Source organism: Pangasianodon hypophthalmus, chromosome 15, assembly GCF_027358585.1.
Source record: "Pangasianodon hypophthalmus isolate fPanHyp1 chromosome 15, fPanHyp1.pri, whole genome shotgun sequence".
In the NCBI taxonomy this organism is placed as follows: Eukaryota; Metazoa; Chordata; class Actinopteri; order Siluriformes; family Pangasiidae; genus Pangasianodon; species Pangasianodon hypophthalmus.
The window spans coordinates 3,163,499-3,190,909 of record NC_069724.1 but is presented as its reverse complement, the minus strand read 5'-3'; the positions used below and the strand labels follow the sequence as shown (position 1 = coordinate 3,190,909).

At 37.1% G+C, this 27,411-nt stretch overlaps 2 protein-coding genes across 6 annotated transcripts; one reads left to right on the top strand and one right to left on the bottom strand.

Moving 5' to 3' along the window:
- The first annotated feature begins 6,441 nt into the window (after positions 1-6,441).
- On the top strand, positions 6,442-20,811 carry hnf1bb (HNF1 homeobox Bb). Of its 4 annotated transcripts, none has more exons than XM_026938539.3 (9): positions 6,442-6,921; positions 11,181-11,380; positions 11,689-11,884; positions 12,231-12,445; positions 14,120-14,265; positions 15,859-15,979; positions 17,685-17,828; positions 17,975-18,072; positions 19,194-20,811. In XM_026938539.3, exons 1-9 carry the CDS (start codon positions 6,563-6,565, stop codon positions 19,212-19,214), a joined length of 1,500 nt encoding a protein of 499 aa, XP_026794340.3. In that variant the 5' UTR covers positions 6,442-6,562; the 3' UTR covers positions 19,215-20,811. The 4 variants fall into 4 exon arrangements, with proteins under 4 accessions (XP_026794340.3, XP_026794338.3, XP_026794337.3 ...); XM_026938537.3 differs by having other exon boundaries at positions 15,850-15,979; XM_026938536.3 differs by having other exon boundaries at positions 6,443-6,921; positions 11,623-11,884.
- Positions 20,812-21,001: 190 nt separating this feature from the next.
- tlr22 (toll-like receptor 22) lies at positions 21,002-25,738 on the bottom strand. Of its 2 annotated transcripts, none has more exons than XM_026938534.3 (2): positions 25,669-25,738; positions 21,002-25,163 (listed from the first exon to the last, which is right to left on the bottom strand). In XM_026938534.3, exon 2 carries the CDS (start codon positions 25,114-25,116, stop codon positions 22,204-22,206), a length of 2,913 nt encoding a protein of 970 aa, XP_026794335.2. In that variant the 5' UTR covers positions 25,117-25,163; positions 25,669-25,738; the 3' UTR covers positions 21,002-22,203. The 2 variants fall into 2 exon arrangements, with proteins under 2 accessions (XP_026794335.2, XP_026794334.2); XM_026938533.3 differs by having other exon boundaries at positions 21,002-25,218; positions 25,669-25,736.
- Between the last annotated feature and the right edge of the window lie 1,673 nt (positions 25,739-27,411).

Below are 27,411 nucleotides of genomic sequence, written 5' to 3'. Positions count from 1 at the left end.
TAACCTAATTAAAAGGGAACATGTGTACATTTCATAAGTCAATTTCCAATCAAAATAAAGCGGTTTCCTGCCCAAATATTTCGCAGCAATGTCTGAGACAGTGGAGACAGATGAGCATCCCTGACCCAACTGATAGTGATTTGCCAAATCCTGTGGAGATATCTGCATTTCACAGCTAAACGTCCAATCTGAAATGTACAGCTAAGACGTTAGCTAGTGAGCTGAGTGAGCAAGACTAGCTAGCCAGATCTTTTGATGTTTTACAATATCAAAACTCTGTAATAAACTTAAGATGTCACTTCGATGTGTTGAATATATCTAAGTGCTGCTACAGCCTATAGGATGATGTGTAAGGGGCGTCTCTTTTACATAGCTAAGTATGTAGCTAGAAACATGTACGAATTAGCATGAGCTAGCTAAGGAAGCAAACATCACCTGATACCCGAACAGAATTTGCCTAGTTATTTAGTTTGGCTAGTAACTTATCTAGCTAGCTAACATTACCATTCTTTATATACTGCTGATAATGGAGGTGGTGTTCACTTCAGCATAGCTCACTTGGTTAGCTAACATACAGTAGTTGTTCCTATCAAATAGAACATTTTCGGATTAATCGTGTCAGTTGTAGACATTTAAAAAAGTCATTTGCAAAGGAATTACTCAAGACGACTTATTTAATCTTACTTGAGACATTTTCTTGTTTGTTACTTTTACTTTTTCTCGAGGGAATTATTACTACAATCGCAGTACTTCTGCTCACGTCAGTGTGTTTTTGTACTCTTTCCACCACTGCACACTGCCACGTGTCTCATCACGTGAAATATTTTAACATAATTTCTCTCTTTCGTTTATGGTCTTTTCTTTTATAGTGCCTTCCCCAACCCAGAGCATGAACCTTCTGGTCTTTACTGTGTCATAAAATCGTAGCACACTGTCATCACATTTTAGTATAACAATGTTGCTCAGTGCCATTGCACCTGGATGAGCAATAAATGCTCTATACATACCCACAATATGGATATATTCATGCCTGGTGCTTTGTGACAAGACTTTTAATTAGTTTGTTGAAGAGACTGAATGTGTGTAGTACCACTGACCCGTGTGTATCCATTACACTGTCAGGAATTTCTATCATTTCTACAATGCAATACTTTTATTCTAAGCAGCATGATAGTTTAAGCGTGTTTTATAGGTCAATACTCTAGTCTGCTTGGTATTCCCTGGGAGATTATACTTTATCAGTGTGAGTAACTGAATAGCTACTGCTGTGACTGTGTTATAATAACACACTACAGTATACGGTATCCTTCACTTTACTGTAAAACTGAGTTCCTAGAAGCATTTACCTGAAGCAAAGGAGCAAAGGAGGCTAGTAGAAGCTAGCAGAAAAGGCAGCTAGCTAATTGGAAGCTAATATTCTTCTAATATTTTATCATATTAAGTTTTGATTTAAAAAAAAAACATAGATTCTTCTATTATTTTAGCAAAAGAAGATAAGTGCAAGGTATGTTTAGACTAGAGATAAAGCAAGGCGATGCTAAGTAAATTTGCTAGCTAAGTAAATTTTTCTAGCTAGCATGATGTTTGCTTTTAGCTTTAACTTGATGTCCATTTTAATGAGCTCTTTTTTGTGTAATTTAATATCTTATGTTTATTTTTATGTGAGCTGAAATGAAATGATGATAAACACATTTTATCAGATTCTTTTTTTTTTCTAGGATTATTGACATTTTGGCAATAAAAGAACTGAAGCATTAGTGTTTACAGTAATATACTGTTACCAATATGGAGACCTGTAAAAATAGATTTATTTAAATATACAGTACAATGTGCAATTACTGAAAACAAACCTTGCACTATGAAGGCTGCAAATATTAACCACAGTAACTACCTGGAACTCTGCTGCCTGTAAGATCCTGTACATTTACAATGTAATTTCTGTTGTTGTTGATGATTCAGTTATTCTTTACCATCTGATGAATGATGAATAATATATACAGCAAAAGTACAAAAGTCAGAGCTTGCAACCAAATGTGTCACGTAATGTTGACAAATTATATTTCTCAAAAAATATTTAGTCTTTCATCTTTATTAATATTAAATAATATATAATAATAAATACATAGGCCAATACATACTCAGGAAAAGAAATACACAGAATCATAAATACTCAGAACAATAAATGCACAGCACAACAAATACTCAGGACAAGAATGACTCTGGACAATGAATACACAAGATAATAAAAATTCAGGAAAATAAATACTCTGGAAAATCAATACACAAGCCAGTAAGTCTACAGGACAATAAATACAGAAGACAATAAAAATTCAGGACAAAAAATACCCAGGACTATAAATAGACAGTACAATAAATACTCTGGACAATACATAGAAGGAACAATAAATACTCAGGACAACAAATACTCAAGACAGTGCATACTAACTAGACAGGACAACAGAACAGTACTGGATGGAAGAAACCAGTGCAAACAATTGTCTGTAAACTGTAGACTCTTCACTATTATGCAGTTGGGTAGAAAATTAGATGAAGACAGTGGAGCAGTAAGAGCCGTGGATGTCGTGGAAAACAGACATTGTTGAGACTTTTCTCAGGTTATCATGTGTCAGAGAATTAAAACTTTACAAAACGTTTGTTCAAATACAGAAGATAAAATAGTTAATATTGGCGTTAGGCCTTAGGGGAATGGTACAGCAACGTTTATCTATGTAATGTACCAATGAACATAAACTGTTGATTAAAATAGTGGATAAAATAGCATGTGTGTGTGTGTGTGTGTGTGTGTGTGTACAGTAAGAGGGAAGTGTGCACCCTTTTTGATTAAGTTAAATATTTCTGGCCAATTATCTCAACCATCATGAATGAATTACCAGTATAGCTCCATCCTGCCAGATTATGCATTAAGTGAACTGAAGTTAACTCTAATCTACCTTTTGCTCAGAATATCTATTATAGCTTCGACAGGAAGATTTGTTTAGAGTCACAAGCATAGGATTTTGCTATTATGCCATCTTATTTACCTCATGTACCTCAAGGAAAAAGAGCCTTAACAAATCATTCATCCAGCACCGTTACGCTCCACTGGTCCTTTCGCAATGCGGTTAGTTTCACATCCTGGAAAAAAATATGTAATTTTGTTAAGTTTGTTATTAACTACTGTTAATCATTGAGCATCAACCGCTACCAGAATATGTGAGAAAGGTAGACGAGCAGGCTGACCTACTCTATCACAGTGATATCAGTGTCCGAAAGTAAAGAATCTAAAAGAGCACTAATGACATATCTGTATGAATAGCATCAGAAAATATTCAGCTGTGTTTGCACATCATTAAAGCAAAAGGAGATTTGGTTTCATACTGTGGCAGATCAATTGGGGTCTAATAATTACTACACAGCTTGTGTTGTTAATAGTGGATCACTAACTTATTACTAAATAGAAATAAAATTTAACATTTAAGCAGGGAATGTTGCTGAGTAACAAATAATTTTGGTTCTCTGTAAGGATTTGTTCATTTATTTTCTATAGCCGTAGCACAATAATTAGCCTAAATATTGGAGTTTTTTTGTATCATGATAGATTTAAGCCCTAAGGTCAATATTTTATTTTGTATGACAATGTGTAACTAATTCTTATCCATGAATGTGTGTGAGCTACATACAATTAAAACAGAACAGACTGTTCCTGCATTTTGTAAACTGAACTGTCACATTCACTAAAGCACTAAGCTTACATAATTTTGACATTATACATTAAATCGGCATTACTGTTGTTGTTGCTGTTGTTTATATAACCTTAATCGTTTAGCTATTAGTAATATTTTTACTGTGCTTCCATATTTTATTATCTATTTAATTGCAGGAGTAATATAGGCTTATGTTGTTTTTTATCTTTTTTTAAGTTTATATGTGAATGTAAACACACTGGAAATGCTAGAAAGAAACAGTGTTTATTAAAACAATGTAGAATTCAAATGTGTTTCTCAGTTTGTAGAATTTTGCTCTTCTTAATATATTACTACTACTACTACTATTAATATTATTATTATTATTTGTTGTAGTAGTAGTGGTGGTGGTGGTAGTCTTACTGTTGTTGTTGTTGTTGTTGTTGTTGTTGTTGTTCATGAACACAAATCATTATTTGAATGTGTATAATACTGTTAAACCATCCTTCTTTCCACTATGGGTGATAGAGTCTTTTCTTCTTATGCTCCATCTGATCTTAGAGAAGCCCAGTCTTGTAGTATATTTAAATCTTCTCTTAAAACTTATTACTTGATTACTTTTTTTTTTGTCATTTAATTATTATTATTACTATTATTGTTATTCATAATTAAATTATATTTTAATATTAACTGTTTTTTGATAAATGTTTATATACTCTTATGTAAAGCGCCTTGAGAGGCCTTTTTAAAGGCACTATATATAAAATAAAGTTTATTATTATTATTATTATTATTATTATTATTATTATTATAGTCTTTTTATCAGAACTTTTTACTCACTCACTCTCACTAACTTCTGGTAACTATTTTATCCAAGTCAGGGTCGCGATGGATCCGGAGTCTATCCCAGGACCTGGGATGTCAGTTCATCTCAGGACACCACGCACACACGTTCACATCTAGGAGCAATTTATCGTAGCCAGTCCACCTACTGCTATGTTATTGGGAGGTTGGAGGAAACCTGAGAACCTGGAGGAAACCCGTGCAGACACGGGGAGATAACATATGAAACTGCACACTGACAGTAACCTGTGCTCTGGTTATCACTGAACTGGGGACCCTGATTACTAAAGTACTCAGTCATAGATATAATAACTATCTTAATAGTTATTGTTGTGATTTTGTGATTTTCACCAGTTTAACAATTAACTGAAAAATAATGGACACCTTAGCTATTGTTTGAGAACCATGGATCTAGAGAAGAGTTCAGGTCTGTTATTATAGTATTGTTATTATATGCCTGTTATTATATTAGTATTGTATGGATTATGGTACAATTGTGCCAATATTGCTTTATAATTACATTTATGGCATTTGGCAGATGTGCTTATCCAGAACAACTTACAGAAATGCTTTGCTGTCTTTATTTAAAAAAAAAAAAAAAACAACAGCAACAACACATCCTCATGCTAGTTGGAAAAAACTATCACAAGCTCAGATCTACTGCAGGGTACCATGGAAATGAATTTCAGAAATATTCAAAAACATGGAATATTATGACATTTTCTCATGAAATAGTGTGAGAGCTCATTCTTTACTCTTGACTTCCTTTCAGTGTTCAGTTTACTGTATCATGATAGGCAGAAGAAGCTTGTAATTCTGGTTCATGAAAAAAAAAACAGTTATAAATGCATTGAACATTGAAATTTGTTTTTGAATTTTTTTTTAAAAAAAGCAGAAAGTTAATGCTGTAATTGCAAGAATCACTCTCTCTCTCTCTCTCTCTCTCTCTCTCTCTCTCAAAAACAAACAAACAAACAAACAAAAAAAAGAAAATGGCCCCACCACAAAATTCTCTGATCTTGTCTACAGCTCTGAGCTGGAGCCGGGTCTGATGGTACTCTAAGAGTATGATCAGTCTAAAAACCCTGTTGAGGAAGTATGAAAAGCACAAGACTTTTAACCTTTAAGTGCTTGGTGAACACGTAGGTCTTTAATCTTTGTCTGAAGACAGTCAGTTACTTTAAACACAAAATAAATGCCAAATGAATTTACATTTTCATCATTTTATACAAAGATATCAGATTTGTGATCAAACCGACTTGCCTAATATACACTATATGGCCAAAAGTTTGTGGACACCTGACCATCACATATTCATATGTGCTTGTTGAACATCCCATTCCAGATTTATTCCCCTGTTATAATAAGCTCCACTCTTCTGGGAAGGCTTTCCACTAGATGTTGGAGCGTGGCTGTGGGGATTTGTGTTCATTCAGCTACAAGAGCATTAGTGATGTTGGGTGAGGTGGTCTGGGGTGCAGTCGGTGTTCCAATTCATCCCAAAGGTGTTCAGTGGGGTTGAGGTCAGGGCTCTGTGCAGGACACTCGAGGTCTTCTACTCCAACCTTCACACACCATGTCTTCATGGAGCTCGCTTTGTGCACAGGGGTATTGTCATGCTGGAACAGGTTTGGGCCTCTTAGTTTCAGTGAAAGGAAATTGTAATGTTACAGTGTACAAATACATCCTATACAATTGTGTGTTTCCAACTTTGTGGAAGAACAGTTTGGGGAAGAACCACACATGGGTGTGATGGACAGGTTTCCACATACATTTGGTCATATAGTGTAAATAGGTCTGCTATGCATTATCAACAGAGCGGAGGTAATGAGTATGGAATTTGCGCCTGTGTGTTAGCCCCGCCCACAGCACAGGCAGCGCCGCCCCCTCGGCAGGTGCGTTATCACACCCCAGTGCGGTCTCTCGCGAGTGTCGTTGACGGCTACAGGGTAAAGCAGTGTTCCTCCGCTCCGCTCCCCTCCGCTCCGCTCCGCCACTTTTCCCCGAGCTGCGAGGACCACCTCGCCACCGGCTTCATGTTTGCTGACATGGTGTCGCAGTTGACGTCTCTTCAGCAGGAGTTACTGAGCGCCTTGTTGGACTCGGGACTGACCAAGGATGAGCTCGTCCAGGCGCTGCATGATCTAGAGCCGCGTCCGTCCGACTTCGCCATCAAAACCGAGAAGCCCTTATCCCCAGCCAGCGCTAACGGTGCCAGCGACACGGACTCCAAGCCGGTATATATGACCCTGCAAGCCAGAGGGAGTAAAGTGTCCGGGGATGAAGGCTCAGAGTCCGGGGAGGACTTCGACACGCCGCCCATCCTGAGAGAACTGCAGGCGCTAAACACCGAGGAGGCTAACGAGCAGCGCGCCATGGTGGAGCGCATGCTGGCGTGAGCGCGCATTCACTTCACCACACTCAGCTCAGCTCACTGACAGAAAGCTACACACCTACAAACACCAACACCAAACACACTACAAACACCGACACCAAACACACTACAAACACCAAACACACTACAAACACCAACACCAAACACACTACAAACACCAAATACACCACAAACACCAAACACACTACAAACACCAAATACACCACAAACACCAACACCAAACACACTACAAACACCAAATACACCACAAACACCAAACACACTACAAACACCAAATACACCACAAACACTAACACCAAACACACTACAAACACCAAACACACTACAAACACCAACACCAAATACACCACAAACACTAACACCAAACACACTACAAACACCAAACACACTACAAACACCAAACACAAACACACTACAAACACCAAACACCAAATACACCACAAACACCAAACACACTACAAACACCAAACACCAAATACACCACAAACACTAACACCAAACACACTACAAACACCAAACACACTACAAACACTAACACCAAACACACTACAAACACCAACACCAAATACACCACAAACACCAAACACACTACAAACACCAACACCAAACACACTACAAACACCAAACACACCACAAACACCAAACACCAAATACACCACAAACATCAACACCAAATACACCACAAACACCAAACACACTACAAACACCAAACACCAAATACACTACAAACACTAACACCAAACACACTACAAACACCAAATACACCACAAACACCAACACCAAATACACTACAAACACCAAACACACTACAACCACACTACGAACACCAACACCAAACACCAAAAATACTACAAACACCAAACACCCTACAAACACCCAACACCAAATATACTGCATACACCAACACCAAACACACTACAAACACCAAACACACTACAAACACCAAATACACTACAAACACCAAACACACTACAACCACACTACGAACACCAACACCAAACACCAAAAATACTACAAACACCAAACACCCTACAAACACCCAACACCAAATATACTACATACACCAACACCAAACACACTACAAACACCAAACACACTGCAAACACCAACACCAAACACCCTACAAACACAAACACCAAATACACTACAAACACCAACACAAACACAAAATACACGACAAATCCCAAAACGACACTCCAAATACACTGCAAACACCAAATAATGACTTCTCTACTACTTACCTACTCACTTTCTTACTTACTTGCTTAACACTTTAACTTAAGGAACACACACACACGTTGTGATAATAATCATTCCTTCTTATTTAAACTACCAAGCATGATTTAATAACCTAAATACTTAGTTAAGGGCTAATAAAAGTTGAATAAATCACTAATACACCTATATAGATTTTATATTCTGAAGGAGAATTGTAGTTATCACTAAAGACTAAAAATCACTTGATGCGACGTACAACCTAAAAATTTTACATCAATAATTAAGACTAATAAAATGTGAATTTCAGTTATTAATTCATGCTCACTAGCCTGTTGGTTTTTAGTGTTTATTGAGAATGATTACAGCTAATAATACATTTATTTATTCACTAGTTACGTAGCAGTGTAGATCGGATAGTATGGATAAAGAGTAATACGCAGTGAATAAACATTTTACAAGCATCCTATAACAAATAACACAATCTTAATTAACCCCTTATATGAGTTCCTTAAAATAATGCGTTACCTGTACTTAGCCTATTTTAAACACGTCTGTTTGAACACACAGCGAAAACTTAATTTTAAAGAACTTCTACATGTCAAAAAAAAAAAAGTTTTTTGACACGTAATTCGGAATCTGTAGCTATACTGTTGTTACTAAGGCACCTTTCATATTGTACTGTTTATAACATACTACTCACAGACATAAAGGTATAACAGCCAGAGTTACTTCAGAATAGTAGACATAGTAAAAATATACGCTAGTTTATTACATATTCAATCATGTCATGATTGAATATGTAATAAACATAAACCATGTAATAAACATAAACCATAAAGCTCCATAGTAAAATCATGGTAGTATCATGGTCCAGACTTTGATAACCGTGTATGTGTCATAAAGTAAATTCGTCGTAACACAGTAAAGCAATAGAGAGTAGGGAGTTTTCATAGAAACCTATAAAGCTGAATGAACCCTGTTTTTATCTTACACTATTAATTCAAGTTCAAAATAGTGTTGAATTAAAATGAGTGTCTAACTGATTAACTCTTACAGTGTTAAATTAACACCTCCTATGCCAAATTCACCGAATCACATTAAACTGACACATACAGTGTGTATTTATTACTTTAAAAATATTAATTCATTCGTTTATTTAACTCTATTAACTCTTACAGCGTTTGCTTTTATCTGAACTCTGTTATCGCTCTATGAGTTACGTGGACATACGTGATTATTTTAACAGTTGATTTGCTCTCAGGTTTAGGATATCATATCAGAATTTACTGTTTTCTATCGAAATGACTACAATGGGAATTATTTTAGTTTTCTGAACTGTTTTTCTGCTTTTTGCTTGGTGTAGGCTAGAGGTGTGCTCACAGACCTGAGCGATATGACAAAAATATCATTTCAAGATTCGTGAAGGCATTTCTGCGATACATGATATGTATCACGATATATAGGCTTGCTTACAAACTGCCAGTGGTGTTGCGTTTTAAATAACACTTATTAAATAATAATAAATTAGTTTATTATTAATAACGATCGATTATTCATATTTTTAATAGACATATTTCTAATATGGTTATTTCTATTTTTAAATTCATAATAAACATTTTTCATTTATAAAAAAAAAAAATTATGCAAAAAATATTTAACACTGAAAAGTTAATACGCTACAATACGCTATAATGCGCTCCCATGTTAACCACGGTGGCCTGTGAGTTTTATATCTGACCACCTGCTCCTGCCCGCATGAAATTAAAGAACGTCCGCTCCCGTGACTTTTTATTTTGGTTCCCGCAGGATCTCAGTCTCGATGCACACCTCTAGTGTGTGAAGACTGTCAGCGTTTCTCCAGTCGATGACTCCAAGCGACACCACGTGCAGTTGTTTTTATTCATTTATTTCTATGAATGATAAACAGAAGGATACACAGTCTCCTGGTTGGAGAGAAAGGACGTCTAGTTATTCATTGTCTAAAGTTATAGACGTTAATCAACACACAGTCTGCGGATTGAAGTGTCTGCACTGATCCTCCATAATTCAGATTCCATTATTATTATTACCACAATACCTTCCTCATACACACACACACACACACACACACACACACATATTACTCACTGTAGTCTTAGCAGGTGTGTCTTTCAGTAACAGTGGAATGTAACACCAGGAAAGACTGATTTCAGGAAATTTACTAAATAACCAGGAAACTAGATGGGTTTAATCTTATGATTGCAAAAAGTCTGTTTTTATTATATCCATTCCAGCATTATATCCATTCCATTTTTAATACTATTTATATTATATTCCTAATTCCTATTCCTGCGTGTTCAAAAATAAGTTTACTGTGACTAACAGCCTTTGAACTTTAAAACTTTAAAACTTTAAAAACACTGTGTACTAATAATATGTAATATTATTATTATTATTATTATTATATTATATATAATTTTATTGGTGTAGCCTAAGGACATGATAAAGAAATAATTTTCTGTAATAATAAGCAATATAGATTGATAAATATTATTTAATTAGTTAATTAATTATGCAAACTGAAATAATCAACCTGTAGCCTTATATATTGTAATACACCTCATATCATCTAATAAGGCGATGATGAAGGTGATGTAGTGTAAATTATTGTAATATTGTTATATCGTAATATTAGTGTAATATTTACTTGTGGTAATATGTGCTCATGTTCTAATATGTCGGCCCGTATATTTGTATATGTTAATACTTTCATAATAAAAGAAAAAACTAATAGATTTTAGTCTATTATAGATTATAGGCTTTATTAGGATTTATTAGGCAAAGCACTAAAGCAAAGCATAATAATAAACTGTTTACTGTACACTGTATCTTAATTTTTTTACCATATAACAATGCACTAATAATAATAATAATAATAATAATAATAACTGCAATGTTATCATCATTATTATTATTATTATTATTATTATTATTATTATTACTGGTAGGAGTAGTAGTATACCTATGATCACTGATATCATCTGCTCTGTGGTTGATGGCAGTGAGGATCCGTGGCGTGCAGCTCGCACTATTAAAAGCTACATGCAACAGCACAACATTCCTCAGCGCGAGGTGGTGGACGTGACAGGATTGAATCAGTCTCACCTCTCGCAGCACCTGAACAAAGGAACACCCATGAAAACAACCAAACGAGCCTCGCTGTACGCCTGGTATGCCCAGAAACAGCGAGAGATTGACCGGCGTAAGTCAGCCATTATCCTTGTTATGCTTTAAAATAGTGGACTTACTGAGCAAATTCTGTAATCTAAAGCTTTTTTTATATTTTTATATTATATTATATTAATAATTCCCATATAATGTTAATGTATAATAATGTAATTATGCTAGAATGGACTGTTTTATTTCTTGTTGTTTGATCCAAAGCACATAGTAACGTTAACTTCCCAGGTATTCCTTGTGATACATCATGTCTTATTTTCACAGAGTTTGACCGTGTTCAGGGCTCCAGTGACTCAGGCAGTCAGGATCAGGTCCTGTTTTTTTTCCCAGAATTCCACAACGGGGGGCAGAATGCAGGCTCCGCGTCAGGGACGCTCGCAGACGAAGGCGTGACAGGTTCAAAAAGAATGAGGCGGAACCGCTTCAAATGGGGACCGGCGTCTCAGGAGATCTTGTACAAGGCCTATGAGAGGCAGAAGAACCCCAGCAAAGAGGAGAGAGAAGCGCTGGTGGAGGAATGCAACAGGTACAAGTCTATTTTTTTTGTTGAATATATCAGATCCCGACACAGCTGCGAGTCCGAGAGTGCATAATTGGCTGTGCTCTCTGGGTGAGAGGGATTACTGACTCCTTGATGGGTGTCCGTGAGGTCACGTATGCGGAAGACGTTAGTTAACGCTTTCCTCTGAGTGTGTTCAGCTGCTGTGTGACCCTAGCGTGTGTCTCAGAGAAGCTAGCCTTCATCCTCTGCATTTAGTAGCTGTCATGTGATAGGAAAGAACTGGCTTTGTTGGGAGGAATAAAATAAATAAAAACTAAGAAACAATATATTTATTAGGCATGCAGTGAGATTTTATGTGTATTTTTCTCAGGGCTGAGTGTGTACAGAGGGGTGTGTCACCTTCTAAAGCTCACGGTCTCGGCTCTAACCTGGTCACAGAAGTTCGCGTCTATAACTGGTTTGCCAACCGGCGCAAAGAAGAGGCTTTCCGACAGAAGCTGGCTATGGACACATATCCTGTTCACAGCTTGAACCCCTTACTGCCTCCCCCACACAGCCAGCACCATCACAGCAGCCCAGATACAAGTAAGATTCACCTACAAGGTCACCTGTATTGTATCTTTATTATTTTTTTTTTTTTTGGAAGAGGAGACAGTACACAGGACATTTTAATACAGTGACTTTAATAATGATGCTGATTTTAATTTGCTGAAAAGCAGGAGGAGACAATCACTTACTGACAAATACCTCAAATAACCTGTCCAAAGATCTTAGTGCTTTTCACATTGGCTGGAATTAAAGAATAGGGAAGGATGATATAACATAACAGTTTTAAACCAAATAGCATGACAAAGAGTTTAATCCGGGGATATGGCATCCTCTGGCATCTCAATTCAAATGGAGGCCTGAGTCCACTACATGAACACATGCGCTACATGAAGCTGGCTGTTTTTTAATTTGCAGATTTAAAATCAATGTTTTCTTTAAAACATGTTCACAACATTGCATCTTGAACAACAGAATAAAAGAAAGGGACCGGCTGACAAAGAAAAGACAAAGAAAAGAAAAGAAAAAGACAGTTGCAGAAGTACTAGAATTATTGGCACCCTCAGTAAAAATATATATATACACTGTATACACACCTAGATAGAATATGGGTGATTTAAACACACACACTGAGACGTTCATTCACACCGAGGGACAACTTAACGTAGCGAGTCCACCTACTAGCATGCTTTTGTGAGGTGGGAGGAAACCAGAGAACTGGAGTGTTTCTAAATTTACTTCAGTTACATATTAGATTTTTCAGTATGAGCTTGAGTTAATTAAGCACAAAGACATTTTTACCCTTTCCTCAATGGTGCAAATAATTCTCGAGCTGAATGTATTACCTAATGGAGGGTAAAATTAGAAATCTGAAAGGGGAAGGCAAATAAGCCAGAGAGTACACTGAACGGTGTGTGTCTGTGTGTTTTCTTTCAAAATTCCTCTCTCGGTTAACACACAAAGCCACACCTTTAGACACCTTTAACAGCAGAACACATAAAAGTCTTTCCTCATGCTTGGGGTCAGACTTCGGTTAACTTGGGAATCAGGGCTTGGCAGATACGAGGCAGCCCACACACACATAAATCACTCGCTTTAAGATACAGCTTTAGGAACTTTTCAACTCTCAACTTTCAGTGAGTTCTTACATGTATACAAAGTGTTATTTATGCCTTGTTCGTCTCTACCGCCGTGAAATATGGCGAATTTCGTCAAATGTTTGCAGTTGGATTGTGTCTTACGTCAGAAGTGTGTGAGTCAGAGCACTGTGTGTTTACTTGTACTGTGTGTTCTGCGGCGGTCCATGATCTTAGACTGCGTGTTTGTGTGGCCAACTGATTAGAGAAACGGAAATAACGTTTGTCAGAGTTGATTCAGAAATATCACGAGATAGAGAGAAACTTTAGAAGAAAGAACAGAGAGAAACTGAAAGTAAGCATAAGAAAGGTTGGAAGTGACATGTAATTATGTCTGTTTACTATTTATTCTCATTGATTAGCTGATAGTAAGGTACGTAACAAACGAAAGGTCAAATACACTGGACCATGAGTCTGTCTGTGCAGCTAAAACTCTTCCTCTTCTTCTTGTTGACTCTTCTTTAAAAATAAATCATAGTTTCAGTTAGTTTTTTGATCTGATTTTTATGTTCCCTCCGTACTACAACATTCAGTTTGTGAAAGTATAAATTATCTCTCTTTACCTCTCTCAATGCAGAACTCAGATACAGCCAACAGGGATCCGGTGATGTCACTTCCTCTACTAGCATTGGTCATCATGGCAACAGCCAGTCAGTGTTACAGCAAGTGTCTCCTCCTGGCCTGGACCCCTGTCACAGCCTGTTGTCCCCTGAAGCCAAGATGGTGAGTCAAGATGGCGTAATTGTATAATACATACAGGAAAATACAGCAGGACTAAGCCTCAGACTCTCTGTCCACTCATGTTTATTGTACACATCTCGCCACAACTATCAGAATCCTGTCAATTACCTACGCACCTACAGGTGTTCACACATCTGTGCGACGGTTTTAATCAGGCTGATCGGGAAACAAACTTTTAAATACTATGAGTAGTTTTTTTTTTTTTCCAAAAAATATATATAATCACTGAATTGAAAAATCACGGCATTCCCATTTTTTTTCCCCATTCCCAACACCGCATTTCCCAAACTCCACTGACCTACAGTAAATCTGTGTTCAGGTCTTTCAAATGAACCTGGTTTTTGCCGTACATCATTTTTTTTCAATCCCTACACCCACGATGAGACACAAAAACAAAAGCTTATAGTTTCTTTGTGGTTATTTTGCTATTATAACGAAATTTGATTTGGTGATATTCCACAACATTAATAATTTTGTATATATATATGGACCAAAAAATATAATGTGTTGTTCTTTAATAAATACAAATTATAGTTGGCAACTTGTCATGCTATAAATGGAATAAAAGCCTTCGTACATGCTATTATAGGAAAATAATCAACTTTGCACTGATAACAGTAACTCCGCTTTTGATCCATCCTGTCGTTAATCGTTTTCCCAGAACAGCAGCATGCCATGTTCTGTTTTATTCCTTACATAGCCAATCCCGTCAAAATATACATAACATTTTTTACATCACTAACATTAGTTAAGTTATTTGACAGCTAGTTTCGCATGTTGGTTTAGCCTTAGTATTCCTATTCCTATTCCTCTAGCTGACTAATATCACTTGTGACTGCTTTAAATCTGTACAGATATTGTGACATCACTACTCATACAACCTATCGGCACCTTCTATACGATGAATATCAACATTCTTTCACAAGCATATACGATGCATATCACTGTATCACACCTTCACTCGAATGCTCTGTATGCCACATTCTGCACCGTCATTTAACCCACGTCTACCACTATGCTATTTGAATAGTATTGATATGTAATAAATGATTTTACCTCTTTTTTTTAGACATATTGAGCCTATCCCACTTTATGCATGAAGTCTGTGCATTTCAGGATGTATGATCGGGCTTGCAAGCCATGTGGTAATGCGGTACATTAAAGCGAGTATTTTCAACTTTAGGCCAGTTGCTTGTGTCTACTGTATGCATATAATTTGCTCGTATGATTTGCCAACGCACGATCCTATGAGCAGGAAAAGTTATTTCTGAGACAATGCTATGTGTCTTGTTTTGCGTACTGAAGCATGAACTGGACTACAGAGAATAGCATGTGTGGGCAGAGCCCATAGCGCCGTAATATCTCAGCTTTATGGCTGGTGAATGAGCCCTCTAATAAACATGACTCACTGCTGTGTTTCCTCACCTCAAACTGCTCTTCCTCAAATATACACCTAAGCCCAGTGCGTGAAGATACACAGCGTATTTGTTCTGTAAGTACCCAAGAACCCAAGCATTATTCTTGTCTTCTGTATATTTACTTTCTGTGTGTGTGTGTGTGTGTGAGCATGTCCAGATTTCAGCCTCGGGTGGAGTCTTGCCCCCTGTGAGCACTCTGACTAACATCCACAGTCTGTCCCAGTCCTCTCACCATCACCAGCAGGCTCAGAGTCTCATCATGACCCTCGCTGCTCAGAGTCAGTGTTGCACCATTTCACCTCTGATTCATTACCACATTTATTGACTTTCCATTGCGGCACTGAGCTTTGGCTCTTGTTGAGCTATTAATAGACAGTAGTAATATGTTAATAGTTAATAGACAGTAGTAATATGTTAATAGTATTCAGGTTCTTTTGCCCTATAGATTAATAAGATGAGATAAAAGTGTCTATATAGTATAATAAATTGTTATTTTTTTGCGTAATGCCCGAGAAATTACTAAAACATCTCTACAAGTACAACAAGGACCATCTCTATAACCTTCCTTCCTCTATAACATTCGCATGCAAGTTATTTGCAGCACTTTCTATAAAATGAATAGAAATGTTCTCTTGCTAACACTACGCTATTTGAATACAATCGATATCTAAAAAATATTTTACTTCCTTTTTAAACTTCAAGCATAAAGTTTGTACTTTTCACAATTTATGATTAGACTTACACAAGCTCATAAAACAAGCCTAAATTCTCCTCTTCAAACACAATCTGACTTGCAAGTCACATGGTAACGCGATTAGGTAACGCGGGTATTTTCAGAATGTCAAAAGTCTCTGTATTGTCTGTAGCTGAAAGAATACCCTGCATTTCTCATTCTTTAGGAGTATTCTTTAGGCTACAGAGAATACAGAGACTTTCCACGTTTTGAAAATACCCACGTAACCGTACCGTGTTACAACGTTACCCTCCTCCTGCCTTCCTAAACAGCTGAACCTGTTACTTAATTTGTTCACATTTGCCTCAAGTAGACATAATCAGGATTTCAGTATTGCTGTACTTCTCAGTGATTTATTTAAAAGTATATGACAATGCTGCTCTCGATTCTCGATTCTCGATTCTGATTGGTCAGAATTTTGTATAACAGCAGCTCGGGCTGCGAGGTAAATCACAGGTTTATATTAATGCGCTCGTTCTAATACATTATAGTTTCTATAGTAACAGCTCATTCACAGTTACCTGTTTAATAATAAATGGATTTTAAAAACATGTTGTTATTTACCAAAGTATAATTGCTGATATGATAAGGAGATGTTTATTTAACATTTATGGAAGGAGTCTCCAGTGTCAGTTCTGTGTTTCGGGACAAAAGAGCTAATGCTTTGTGGTTTCTTGTCAACAATCTGCAAAGGAACGACTGTTTATAGCTGTTGTAATGAAACGATAACAGGAACTAACTTGTTTTGTGAACGTTCTACAACATTAAATGTAACCATAACTAGATAAAAGTTACAAAGAAAAATTATAATCTTTTATAATCCCCCCCCCCCCCCACCCCCCCCCCCCCCCCCCCCACCCGCTCACCTTAATGAATTATTTTCATATAACAGCACATCCTGTTGTGTTTTTTTTTTTATTCCTGTCCAAATCTACCATGATACTCAATATTTTGTTGATTACTAAGATTAGCCAAGTTCGTTAGCTAGCTAGCTTACCATGCTGGTTCTTTTAGCCGCAGAAGCTATTTCACTTGTGAGTAATATCACGTGATTGGTCCAAATCTGTATAATTTCTTGACATCACTACTCATACATCACACTTCCCAAATCACTTTTATACAGTTGTTCTTTCCTCGGAAGTAACTGAACAAGAGGAGTTTTGAGTTAGGGATACTTGAAAGAGCACTATTTGCCGTGTGATGCTACGTAATGGTATGTGTACTGTAACAGCACCACCTTCCTCCCTCAGGCCTGAGCGCTCCTCCGTCTCAGAACGTGCCCATCATTAACAGCGTGTCTGGACTGACGGCGTTGCAGCCCATGCAGTTTCCTCACAGCCCCAGCCTCACACCACTCACTACTGCACACACCACTCAGCAGGCCTACACACACAGTAAGTACACTACACATACCTGCAGATGTGTTCACATTCAGTGTCATTAGATACTTCTCACCACTAATAAGGTAAAGAAGTTGATGTATTCTTGTTCATTTTTGAGTTATTGATGATACTGACTCGGTTTTTGGTGCCTTCCCAAGTGTACTCACCCAAGCAGGAGCCTCCTCAGTACTCTCACCCTTCTCGATTCTCCTCCATGGACACCAGTGCTATCTCTCATCTGGGTTCCAGCAAGCAGGTAACTCTTTATACACTTACTGTTAAAATCTCACTGCTCCAAACTTCCAAAAGAGCTTCCGAAACAAGCTTAGGTACATAATAGTACAGCTAAATCATCTGCTCAAATACATATACAGTACTGTGCAAAAGTCTTAGGCACATGCAAAGAAATGCTGTAGAGCAAAGACGCCTTCATAAATAATGAAATGAAATGTTTCTACATTAAAAAAAATACTATAAAGAGCAGTAAACAGTAATAAATGAAAGAAAGTCAATATATGGTTTGATGAGCCTTTGCTTTAAAAAACGAGTAGTCTCAGGTACAATGCAGTTTTATAAGGAAATGAGCTGAAAGTTTCTCTGAGCTTTTTGCAGAAGCAGCCACAGTTCTTCTGGAGACTTTGACTGTCGACTCACTTCTTATTTCTGCAGCGAAACCCAGCAGCCTTCATTATGTTTGTTTTTTTTTAAACAAAAAGTGTCTCTTACGTAATCTGCTGCTTTCTTTACTGACATACAAACATTTTTCTGTAACATTTCATTTTGTGCTGGAAAACTAATGTTTGGAATCTAAAATGTTTTTGTACTGAATCAATAATGTAGAAGTTATAAAATAAAAATCTATAACAAAGTTTGTACTAAAAAAAAAAAAAATAGGGTGTCTAAGACTTACAAGTGAGCAGGTGAAGGTTAAGGGTTTTACTCCATGAGCGATGGCATTCTCTCTCTCTCTCTCTCTCTCTCTCTCTCTCTCCGCTGTCAGTCACAGTGACACCAACCAGTCATGGCTGAGAGCTAGCTGGTGGAACGGATTTGGCAGGTGGGGGGAGAATAAAATAAAATAAAGAGGGTTTGTGTTCACCTAAAATAGTCACTAAAATAAAAGCCGCAAAAATGAAAAATCAGTCATTTTCAGATGTCGACACAGACATCTCACTTCTGACTAAACTGTTAAAAATCCTACCATGTGTTGCGTTTTCTGGTATTTTACTGTAATCCAGTGCTCTGCTCTAATTGCTCAGTGGTTTACAGTACAATCCTGTAAAAGCAATAAAAAAAATATGCCTATATTTCTGGATGCATAATTTTAAAGTAGCACATTCCCTGGACTGTTCTAATATGCTCTTTCCTTTACTTCAGTGCCCTTTGCAGGCTTGGTGACATTGTACAAGTGTGAAAACACTTCCTCGGCAGCTAAGCGACATGAGTGCCTTACCGCAGTAGCCTTGACGACCTCTCAAGCCAAAGAACCATTAAGAAGAGCACTGTGATCACAATAAACCACTAAAGAACACTGAATCGTTATTTCAGACACCTGAGCGTTGAGATGCTGGAGGATGATGAGGGTGATGCTGGAAGAAAGCACTGGGATGTCTGGAGGACTGACGCTGTAGCATGAAATGTGCTTGTTACGGGCGCCAACGTAGCATCGCAGCATTTCCTGTCCAAAATATAAACGTCAGAATGAGCGACCTCTGCACTGATTAATTGTCTGATGAACTATTAAACGTAGCATTTGTATACACCTACACTAGGTTTCAAGCGGATACGGCAAACACGGACTCCCCTGGAACTGCGTAAAATCCTTAACACACCATTTACTCAATGAATGCATGCATAATGCACCAATCGCCTCAGTGTAAATAGTCCAATATGTTCCTATAATTTCAGGTTGAAGGAGAAATATGGATTGAGATGGAGCTTGAGGTCAAGCAAGAGAAAATAATGGTCAGACTGTGTGGTAGTACAATTCCGATATTGTAGAGACAATGAGTTCTGTATAATTAAATTTCATATATTTTAATTCTTTTTTTTTTTCTTCAATTTTTCAGGTTTTCGCTTAGTTCTTTTGCATATAATGAACATCAGAAGTTACTCTCAGGGACTGATTTTACACTTCCATCTTAGGAAAGAAAAACTGTTGCTTCAAAGATCCTTTCTGTATAAATTCTGGACTTGGTTTAATCATATTCATGCTCCTGTAAAACTGTATAAATTGCAATTTCTTTCAAGAATATCATCATTATATCATCGCTGTTTTGTCAGTCTAACACAAATGATCTACATCTTATATCTATATCATATTACAACTATATCTGTAGCTGGGGGGTTTATATGGAGTATACACACACACACACACACACACACACACACACACACACACACACATATATATATATATATATATATATATATATATATATATATATATATATATATATATATATATATATATATATACATACACACATTACCTGCCATACTCGAGTAATTCTATTTCCCAGGATGCTCGGCTTGAAAATAGCTTGAGGGAGATTGTGAGAAAGTGCGCTGTGTAGGGAGGGGTGTTTATTTTAGATTCACCCCATTAGGTCTATTTCCTCTAACTCTGACCTGGTCCTCTGCTCAAAGAGTGTGAAAATCAGTTGAGCAATCACTCCAAGTTAATGAAACCAGTATGCTTTTTTTCTTTTATTGTATCCTTTTCAGACTGATTAAAATAGATATATTTCCCCACAGGAAACTTATTTCCCCTCAGTCACTTACAGTAACCTGAAAAGAAAAGAAAAAAACCTGCTGATAAAAGAGCATATGGACTGGATATGATGACTAGAAATTAATGCTGATCATTGAACTAAAGTCACAATTCTAGTCTTATATTGTCTTCACTGGAACACTTTTAGTGTGTACATTAGATGCAAGGACAAGCTAATAATGTGTGTAATGTAAAAACTAATAAGAAAATTACATTCCTGTTTTTTTGTTGTTTTTTTTTTTCTTTTTAAAATATTTTCAAGCAGGTGTGTCCACCAAATATTTCACAGTATGTATTAAATTGTATTAGGTTATTTTTTTATAACTTCTCCTTTTTTTTATTCACGTCAGTTATTAATTACTGATATTTAAAATATATATACGTATATATATTTTAATAACAACATGGGGTATTCACACAGTCACCAATAGGGGGCACACTCAGTGTGTGTGAGATAGACACCAATAGACTGACTGACTTTCACATCTTTTAGATTATCTCCTTGTATAGGCTTTATTTCTTTCTGTCAAATGCTAATTTATTAATTTTTTGTAGATTTTTTTGGAGAAAATTAGGCTTAGATGATAACTATAACTATTAACTTTATTCTCAAATCAGATTGGTCAGAAGGTGTGGATTAAATTTCTATAACAACAGCATTATTGTTTCTATACTAACAGCTCATTCACATAAATTGATTTAAAAAAAAAAAAAGCAAATCTTTGATATGATAAAGATTTCTGTAAGGAAAAAGTTTATTTAACATTTACAGAAGGAGTCTCCAGTGTACAACAGTTTTGTAACAGTCAGAGGTGAAGATGTAACTTTTAGTTTTCCGCCATGGGAAAGTCTTCAGGACGGAGGATTGTTTATACATACAGCCGGGTGCTAAGAGTATTCATCGGTATTCAGCTCCGCTACACATCGGGTCATATTGCATTGTCTGTTGTTGGTTATTTTCCCGTAAAAGCACACCTCCAAGTGTTTTAACTAACATCTGATTGTCATTTAATTGCCCTAATTAATAGTCGTCCTAGGTCATGTGCAGTCATGAAGATTTTGGACGTATGCTGATTTATAAAATGTAGACACACAGCATGATCCAAACATTCAGCAATTACTGTTTAGTTTGATCTGTTTTTATTTACACTAGCAATAATAAATTGATTTGAGGGATCTGGTGGTCATGTAGCCCTCTGCCATTTTCTATTAACAGTGGACTTTTTGTAACATCTATACAATGAAAAAGAGAACATTTCTAATCAGCTTTGCATAGCATGAGGTCATTATAGCCTCCGCTGTAGAGGGCGGGACTCCTGCTGGGGAGCACAATAGGGAACAAAGTGGAGACAGAACCCATAGAGACGTTCCGTTCAGCAGTACTCTGAATAATGAATACTAAGTCAGCATCTACTGTGCTCATTTTAGGCTCAAAGGTCAGCAAATTTAGATGAAGAGCAGTTGCTGACACAGTTCCTGTATCTCCTCACCACTCTAACCGTGCCCTTATATCTGAAACAATGAAACAGTGTTTGACAGCGGAATGCAATGAAATTAAATTTCACTCATGGACAAAAAAACAGGCAATGCATAAATGATAAACTTTACAGAACTTTACAGAAGGTTTGCTTGATAATCACATCCCCCCTCTCCACTGAGAAGAGGCTTCTCCTCTTCTGGGCCTTCCTTGGTCTCTAAAGCCATTCTCAGTTTCTGCCAGAAGATCCTCCTGTCTTCTCCATATTTGGGCCATTTGAGGTAAGTCTTCTTCTTCACCAGCTTACGCATCCGATAGTAGGGAGACAGCTGGTGGGTAGGAATGTCCTCCAGGAAGATCAGGATTAATACATCTTTCTGCTCCTCGAACAGTCTGAAGTTAGCCATCTGGATTTCTTTGGAACACCATGTGCTCCTCAAATAATTGTGTGTGATCAAGCAAATGGTCTTACGACTGCTGTATATCCCGTCCATGATGTTGTCTATGATGGCTCTTCCTGGCTCAAAGTCCCTGTGATGAAGACAGAGTCTCCAGCCCTGCTCACCTTCCAAATTAGGGAGGAGCTCATTGACAACCCAAGGTTCATCTTGGGCATTGTAGGAAATAAAGGCATCATAATTGAATCTATGTTGCTGGTGCATCTGTTTCCTTTTGCTGTCATACAGGAAGGCAGCAAATAGGTAGTATGCATACAAAACCTGCCAGCGCAGGAAGTGATAAATGAACGAAACCAGAAGTGTAAGTGTAACAACAACGGAGCTGCATACAAACAGGACAAAGTCCACATCAACATTACACCACTCTGTATTGATCTCTAAAATGCTCTTGCCTCTCAGTGATAGTGGGTAGCTACAAGTATATCCATTCAGATAAATAACCTGGGTGTAATTACTTTGCAAAGCCCAGTCAATAAAAAAAGCATTGTTACAGTCACAAGTGAAGGTGTTTTTCTTCAAGTCCAGGTATTTCAGATGAGGGAGTGACCGAATCAACGTTTGGTTGATGATATCTAACAAATTCTCAGACGCTTTCAAGACTGACAGCCTGGAGAGGTTTGCATGTAATAAGAAATTCAGAGAATGAATCTGAGCTCTTGAGATGATAAGCTTAGTCAGCCATGGGATTGGGTGGAAAACGTCTGTGGTTATGGATGCGTCGTCTGCGAATGCATTCTTTGAGAGGTCTAAAAACCAAAGTTTAGGAGTGGACTTAAACATATCAGGATGTAGATAATTCAGGTTCATGCTTCCAGCATAGAACATTTGCAAGGAGGTTAAACCTTGAAGCAGGTTTGAGGGCATTTTACCAAACCCTCGTCTTTGACTATGAATAGACAAAATCTTCAGTGAACTTAAATGTATAAAAGGGGGCCTCTGCAATGTATCATTGATGTAAGAAATGACATTGCTATATAGTTCTAGTGTTTTCAGTTTAGAAATGCCTGAGAACACCTCCGGGTCTCTTATGGTTTTACACGTTATCCTGTTTGAGGAAAGTAATAAGTCGGTTAGCTCTGGCATTCCTGAAAATGTTTTTGCTTCAATCTCAGAAATCTGATTGTCCCCAAGGTCAAGGGTCCTAAGATTAGACAAACCCTTAAAGCTCTCCTTGCTAAGTGTGCTTAACTTATTAAATGTCACTTGCAAAACCTTCAAAGAAGGCAGGGCATTTTCAAAAACAGTGCCAATTTTCAATAATTTATTCGACCCCAGCCTTAAAATTTCAAGATTATTCAAATCTTTGAACGCGCATGAAGGAATTGTAGAGATTTTGTTGCTGTACAAGTATAGCGTATTCAACTGTGTTAAATTGGCAAAGTCTGAACAGGTTAACTTATTAATCCTGTTTCTACTGAGGTCTATAAATTCAAGCATTGGAAGATTTAGAAACGAATTGTTGACCGCGGTCAGTTTATTAATTTGTAGATGGAGTACCCTCAGCTGTGTTAGTTCTTTGAATATGGGAGCAGAAATATGAGATATTTCATTATCTCCAAAGTCCATCTCTGTCAAGTTAGAGCAAGGACCAAGCATATCAGCTGTCAGGTTTGAGATTCCGTTGCGCTGCAGGCGTAGCACCCTAAGTCCAGGCAAGCATGCGTACTGTAAAAGAGTCTTTACCTTCGTCCAGTTCAATTCACTAAATCTGAGTTTAAACAAGGAAGCCCAGGAGACGTTCTGAAGTACTGCAGCGATGTTCTCTGCTGGGATGCGCACTGCGGTCAAATTCAGTGCTTCGACTGAATTCAGAAAAGCCTTATCAGTAATATTCCATAGTATTGCCCTGTTTTGGCCACAGTATGATATATCAAGGTAGTCTAGATTTGGGAATATATTTTCAGTTATTTGGAATTTGGTCAAGGGATTGTAAGAAAAACTGATTTTTTTGAGTGACAAAGACATCCTTGACAGGTCATATGAGTTGAAAACGGAAAAATTGTTGCTTCCGATGAACAATTCCTCCAACCTTGGTGACGAAAGCACTGGTTGGACATTGGCAATCTGTTGGAGGTTATTTTTCGTGAGGTTCAGCACCTTCAAATTCAGAAGAGTGTTAAAAGCATATTTGTCAATGCTTTGGATTATATTTCCATCAAGACGCAGCACTTGCAGGTTGGCTAGACCGTACAGTAGACCCCTTGACACTGTGTTCAACTTGTTGTTGGCCAGGTTAAGATTGATCAAGTTGGGAAAATGCTCTGCAGTACCATCTTGTATCCATGAGATGTTACTGTCAGATAAATTTAGATATCTCAAGTTCCAAAGGTCCTCAAATTCTCCAGCTCTGATGTTTGAAATGGTGTTGAAGGAGATGTCTAGATATCTGACCTTGCTGGGTATCGGTGAAGGAACCATACAGAAGCCCATCTTGTAGCAAAGAACTTTCATCTCCTGAGTGTTATTTAGAGTGTCAGAGACAGTGCAGTTAGTTAATGAAAACGCACTGACTTGGAAAGTGAAGATGCATGTACAGAGAACAGTTAGTGACGTGGTTGCCTTTGAACACGTTTTTTCCAGATTTGCAGTCATCTTTTAATGAGTTATGAGTTAGTCATCAGCTTCTTCTTGTGCAAGAGCTGGAATGCAAAATCACACCAATCCTTCAGATTTATTTTGTGAGAGAGATTCTACCTAGTTAAAAAAAAAAAGCACTGTCATACACAACCATATGTTACATCTGGATAACAGAGCAGTAATAAAGGTAATAATACTGCAATTTTATAAATCTTACGAAGAGTCAAAAAATACCATTTTACAGAAAGACCAACTTTCTCAAAATTAGAGAAGGAGGAAATTTGAGGAACAAAGGCAGTACTTTACCGAATTATGTCATTATTTTATGCAAGACAAATTATAAAAAATTTGAAACGGGTTCAAATCACAGCATGTCTCATCTAAACTGCTATTTAACTGTTTAATCAATTCATTTAGGATAAAACAGATAATCTAATAATAATACTGGTCTGAAAACATTTTAAAGCTCTTTTTTTTTTTAATTATAATCTCAGACAGGCTTATGATAATAAAACAATATTACTTTTGTCCATGGCAATAGAAAGTATACATTTAAGAGACACATACCTCTTCTTATGCTAAATTTCAGTGCTTGGTCGTTCTCCCATGGCTTGATTAACAATGACATGAGGAAGTGTGTCATGTGAAAAAACAGAAGTCTGAGGACTTTTACCCCAGATGAGTGATGCTGTGGTAGGCTGTTTTCATGCCTGATCATATGAAACGGAAATACAAAAATAAGAATTGATTCATATCGAATTCATTTTTTTAACAAATAGACTGTAAATAAACCAAAAATATTTGCATGAACAAAAATGCATTTTAAAGCCCCTGCAAACATGGTTTCAAAAGTTAAAAATGATTTTTGATGCAAAACAACTGTCATTTAATAAGCATTTACCTTTGGTAGATTTAAGAAATATACCTAATTAACTACAATTTAATTAAAGTTTAAAGCTACAAAAACATTAGTTATGTATGTATGTAAACCACAGATAACCACCAGGAACTTGTGTGAGTGTGCACGTACCGAGACCTTGAACAAACTCAAAGAGTGAAGTATGACATTATTTTGGAATTTCAAGATTCAAGATTCAAAGAACTTTATTAATCCCAGGGGAAAATTGCTTTGCCATGTTACAATTGCTCTCAAGAAAGAAAGAAAGAAAGAAAGAAAGAAGAAATTAAAATAAAAATAAAAATATACCTATACAGTATATATATATATATATATATATATATATATATATATACAAAAATGAAAAGAGTGAATCAATAAATTAAAAATGAACAAGTAAACATACAAATAATGATGTAGAACTGTACCAGTGAAGATGATAGTTTAGATCAGGTGTGAAGTTAATTAAAGTGCAATGGAATGACAAATGTTGAGTATGATAAGTCCAGTGTGGTAACGATAATTAAGTACAGTAGTTATATATACTATATAATATATAGTATGTATTGCACACTAATCGTAGTATTAATAATAGGCAGTAATAATAAATTTGTATTGTACATGAAAGTCCCTTCTTGCACATGAATTGAACATGTATTGCATATGCATTACACATGAAAGTCCCAGTACTTATAGAGAGGAGTTGTACAGCTTGATGGCCACAGGGATAAAGGATCTTCTGAAGCACTCAGTGGAACACTTGGCAGCGATCAGTCTCTGGCTGAAACTGCTCCTCTGATCGACCAGCACACTGTGTAGTGGGTGAGAAGGGTTGTCCAGGATTGTGTGGAGTTTTGACAACATCCTTCTCTCAGCCACAACGTGAACAGGGTCCAGCTCCATGCCAAGTACAGAGCCAGCCCTCCTGATTAGTTTGTCCAGTTTATTTCTGTCTGCCACCTTCATGCTACTTCCCCAACAGACCACTGCATAGAAAATGACACTAGACACCACAGACTCATAGAACATCTGCAGCATGGTGTTGCAGACATTGAAAGACCTGAGCCTCCTCAGAAAATACAGCCTGCTCTGGCCTTTCTTGAAGAGTGCTGTTGAGTTTGATGTCCAGTCCAGTTTGTTGTCTATATGGACTCCCAGGTATTTGTAATCTGCAACAATCTCAACTTCATTTGCTTTATTTGCAATAAATACCACTGTCATCTTTCCCTGGAACCTTTTTACTGAGTTCTCACTGGGACAAGGAACCCTGGAGGTTATCTGCAGTTCATTCAAGGTGCCAATGATAACTTTGTAGAACCTGGAGAAGGTGCAAGTCCCTCCAGTCCTCCTATATGCCATTGTGATGATGTTCACCACTTATTGGACCAGTCTCTATTTGAACAAGGGAGCTC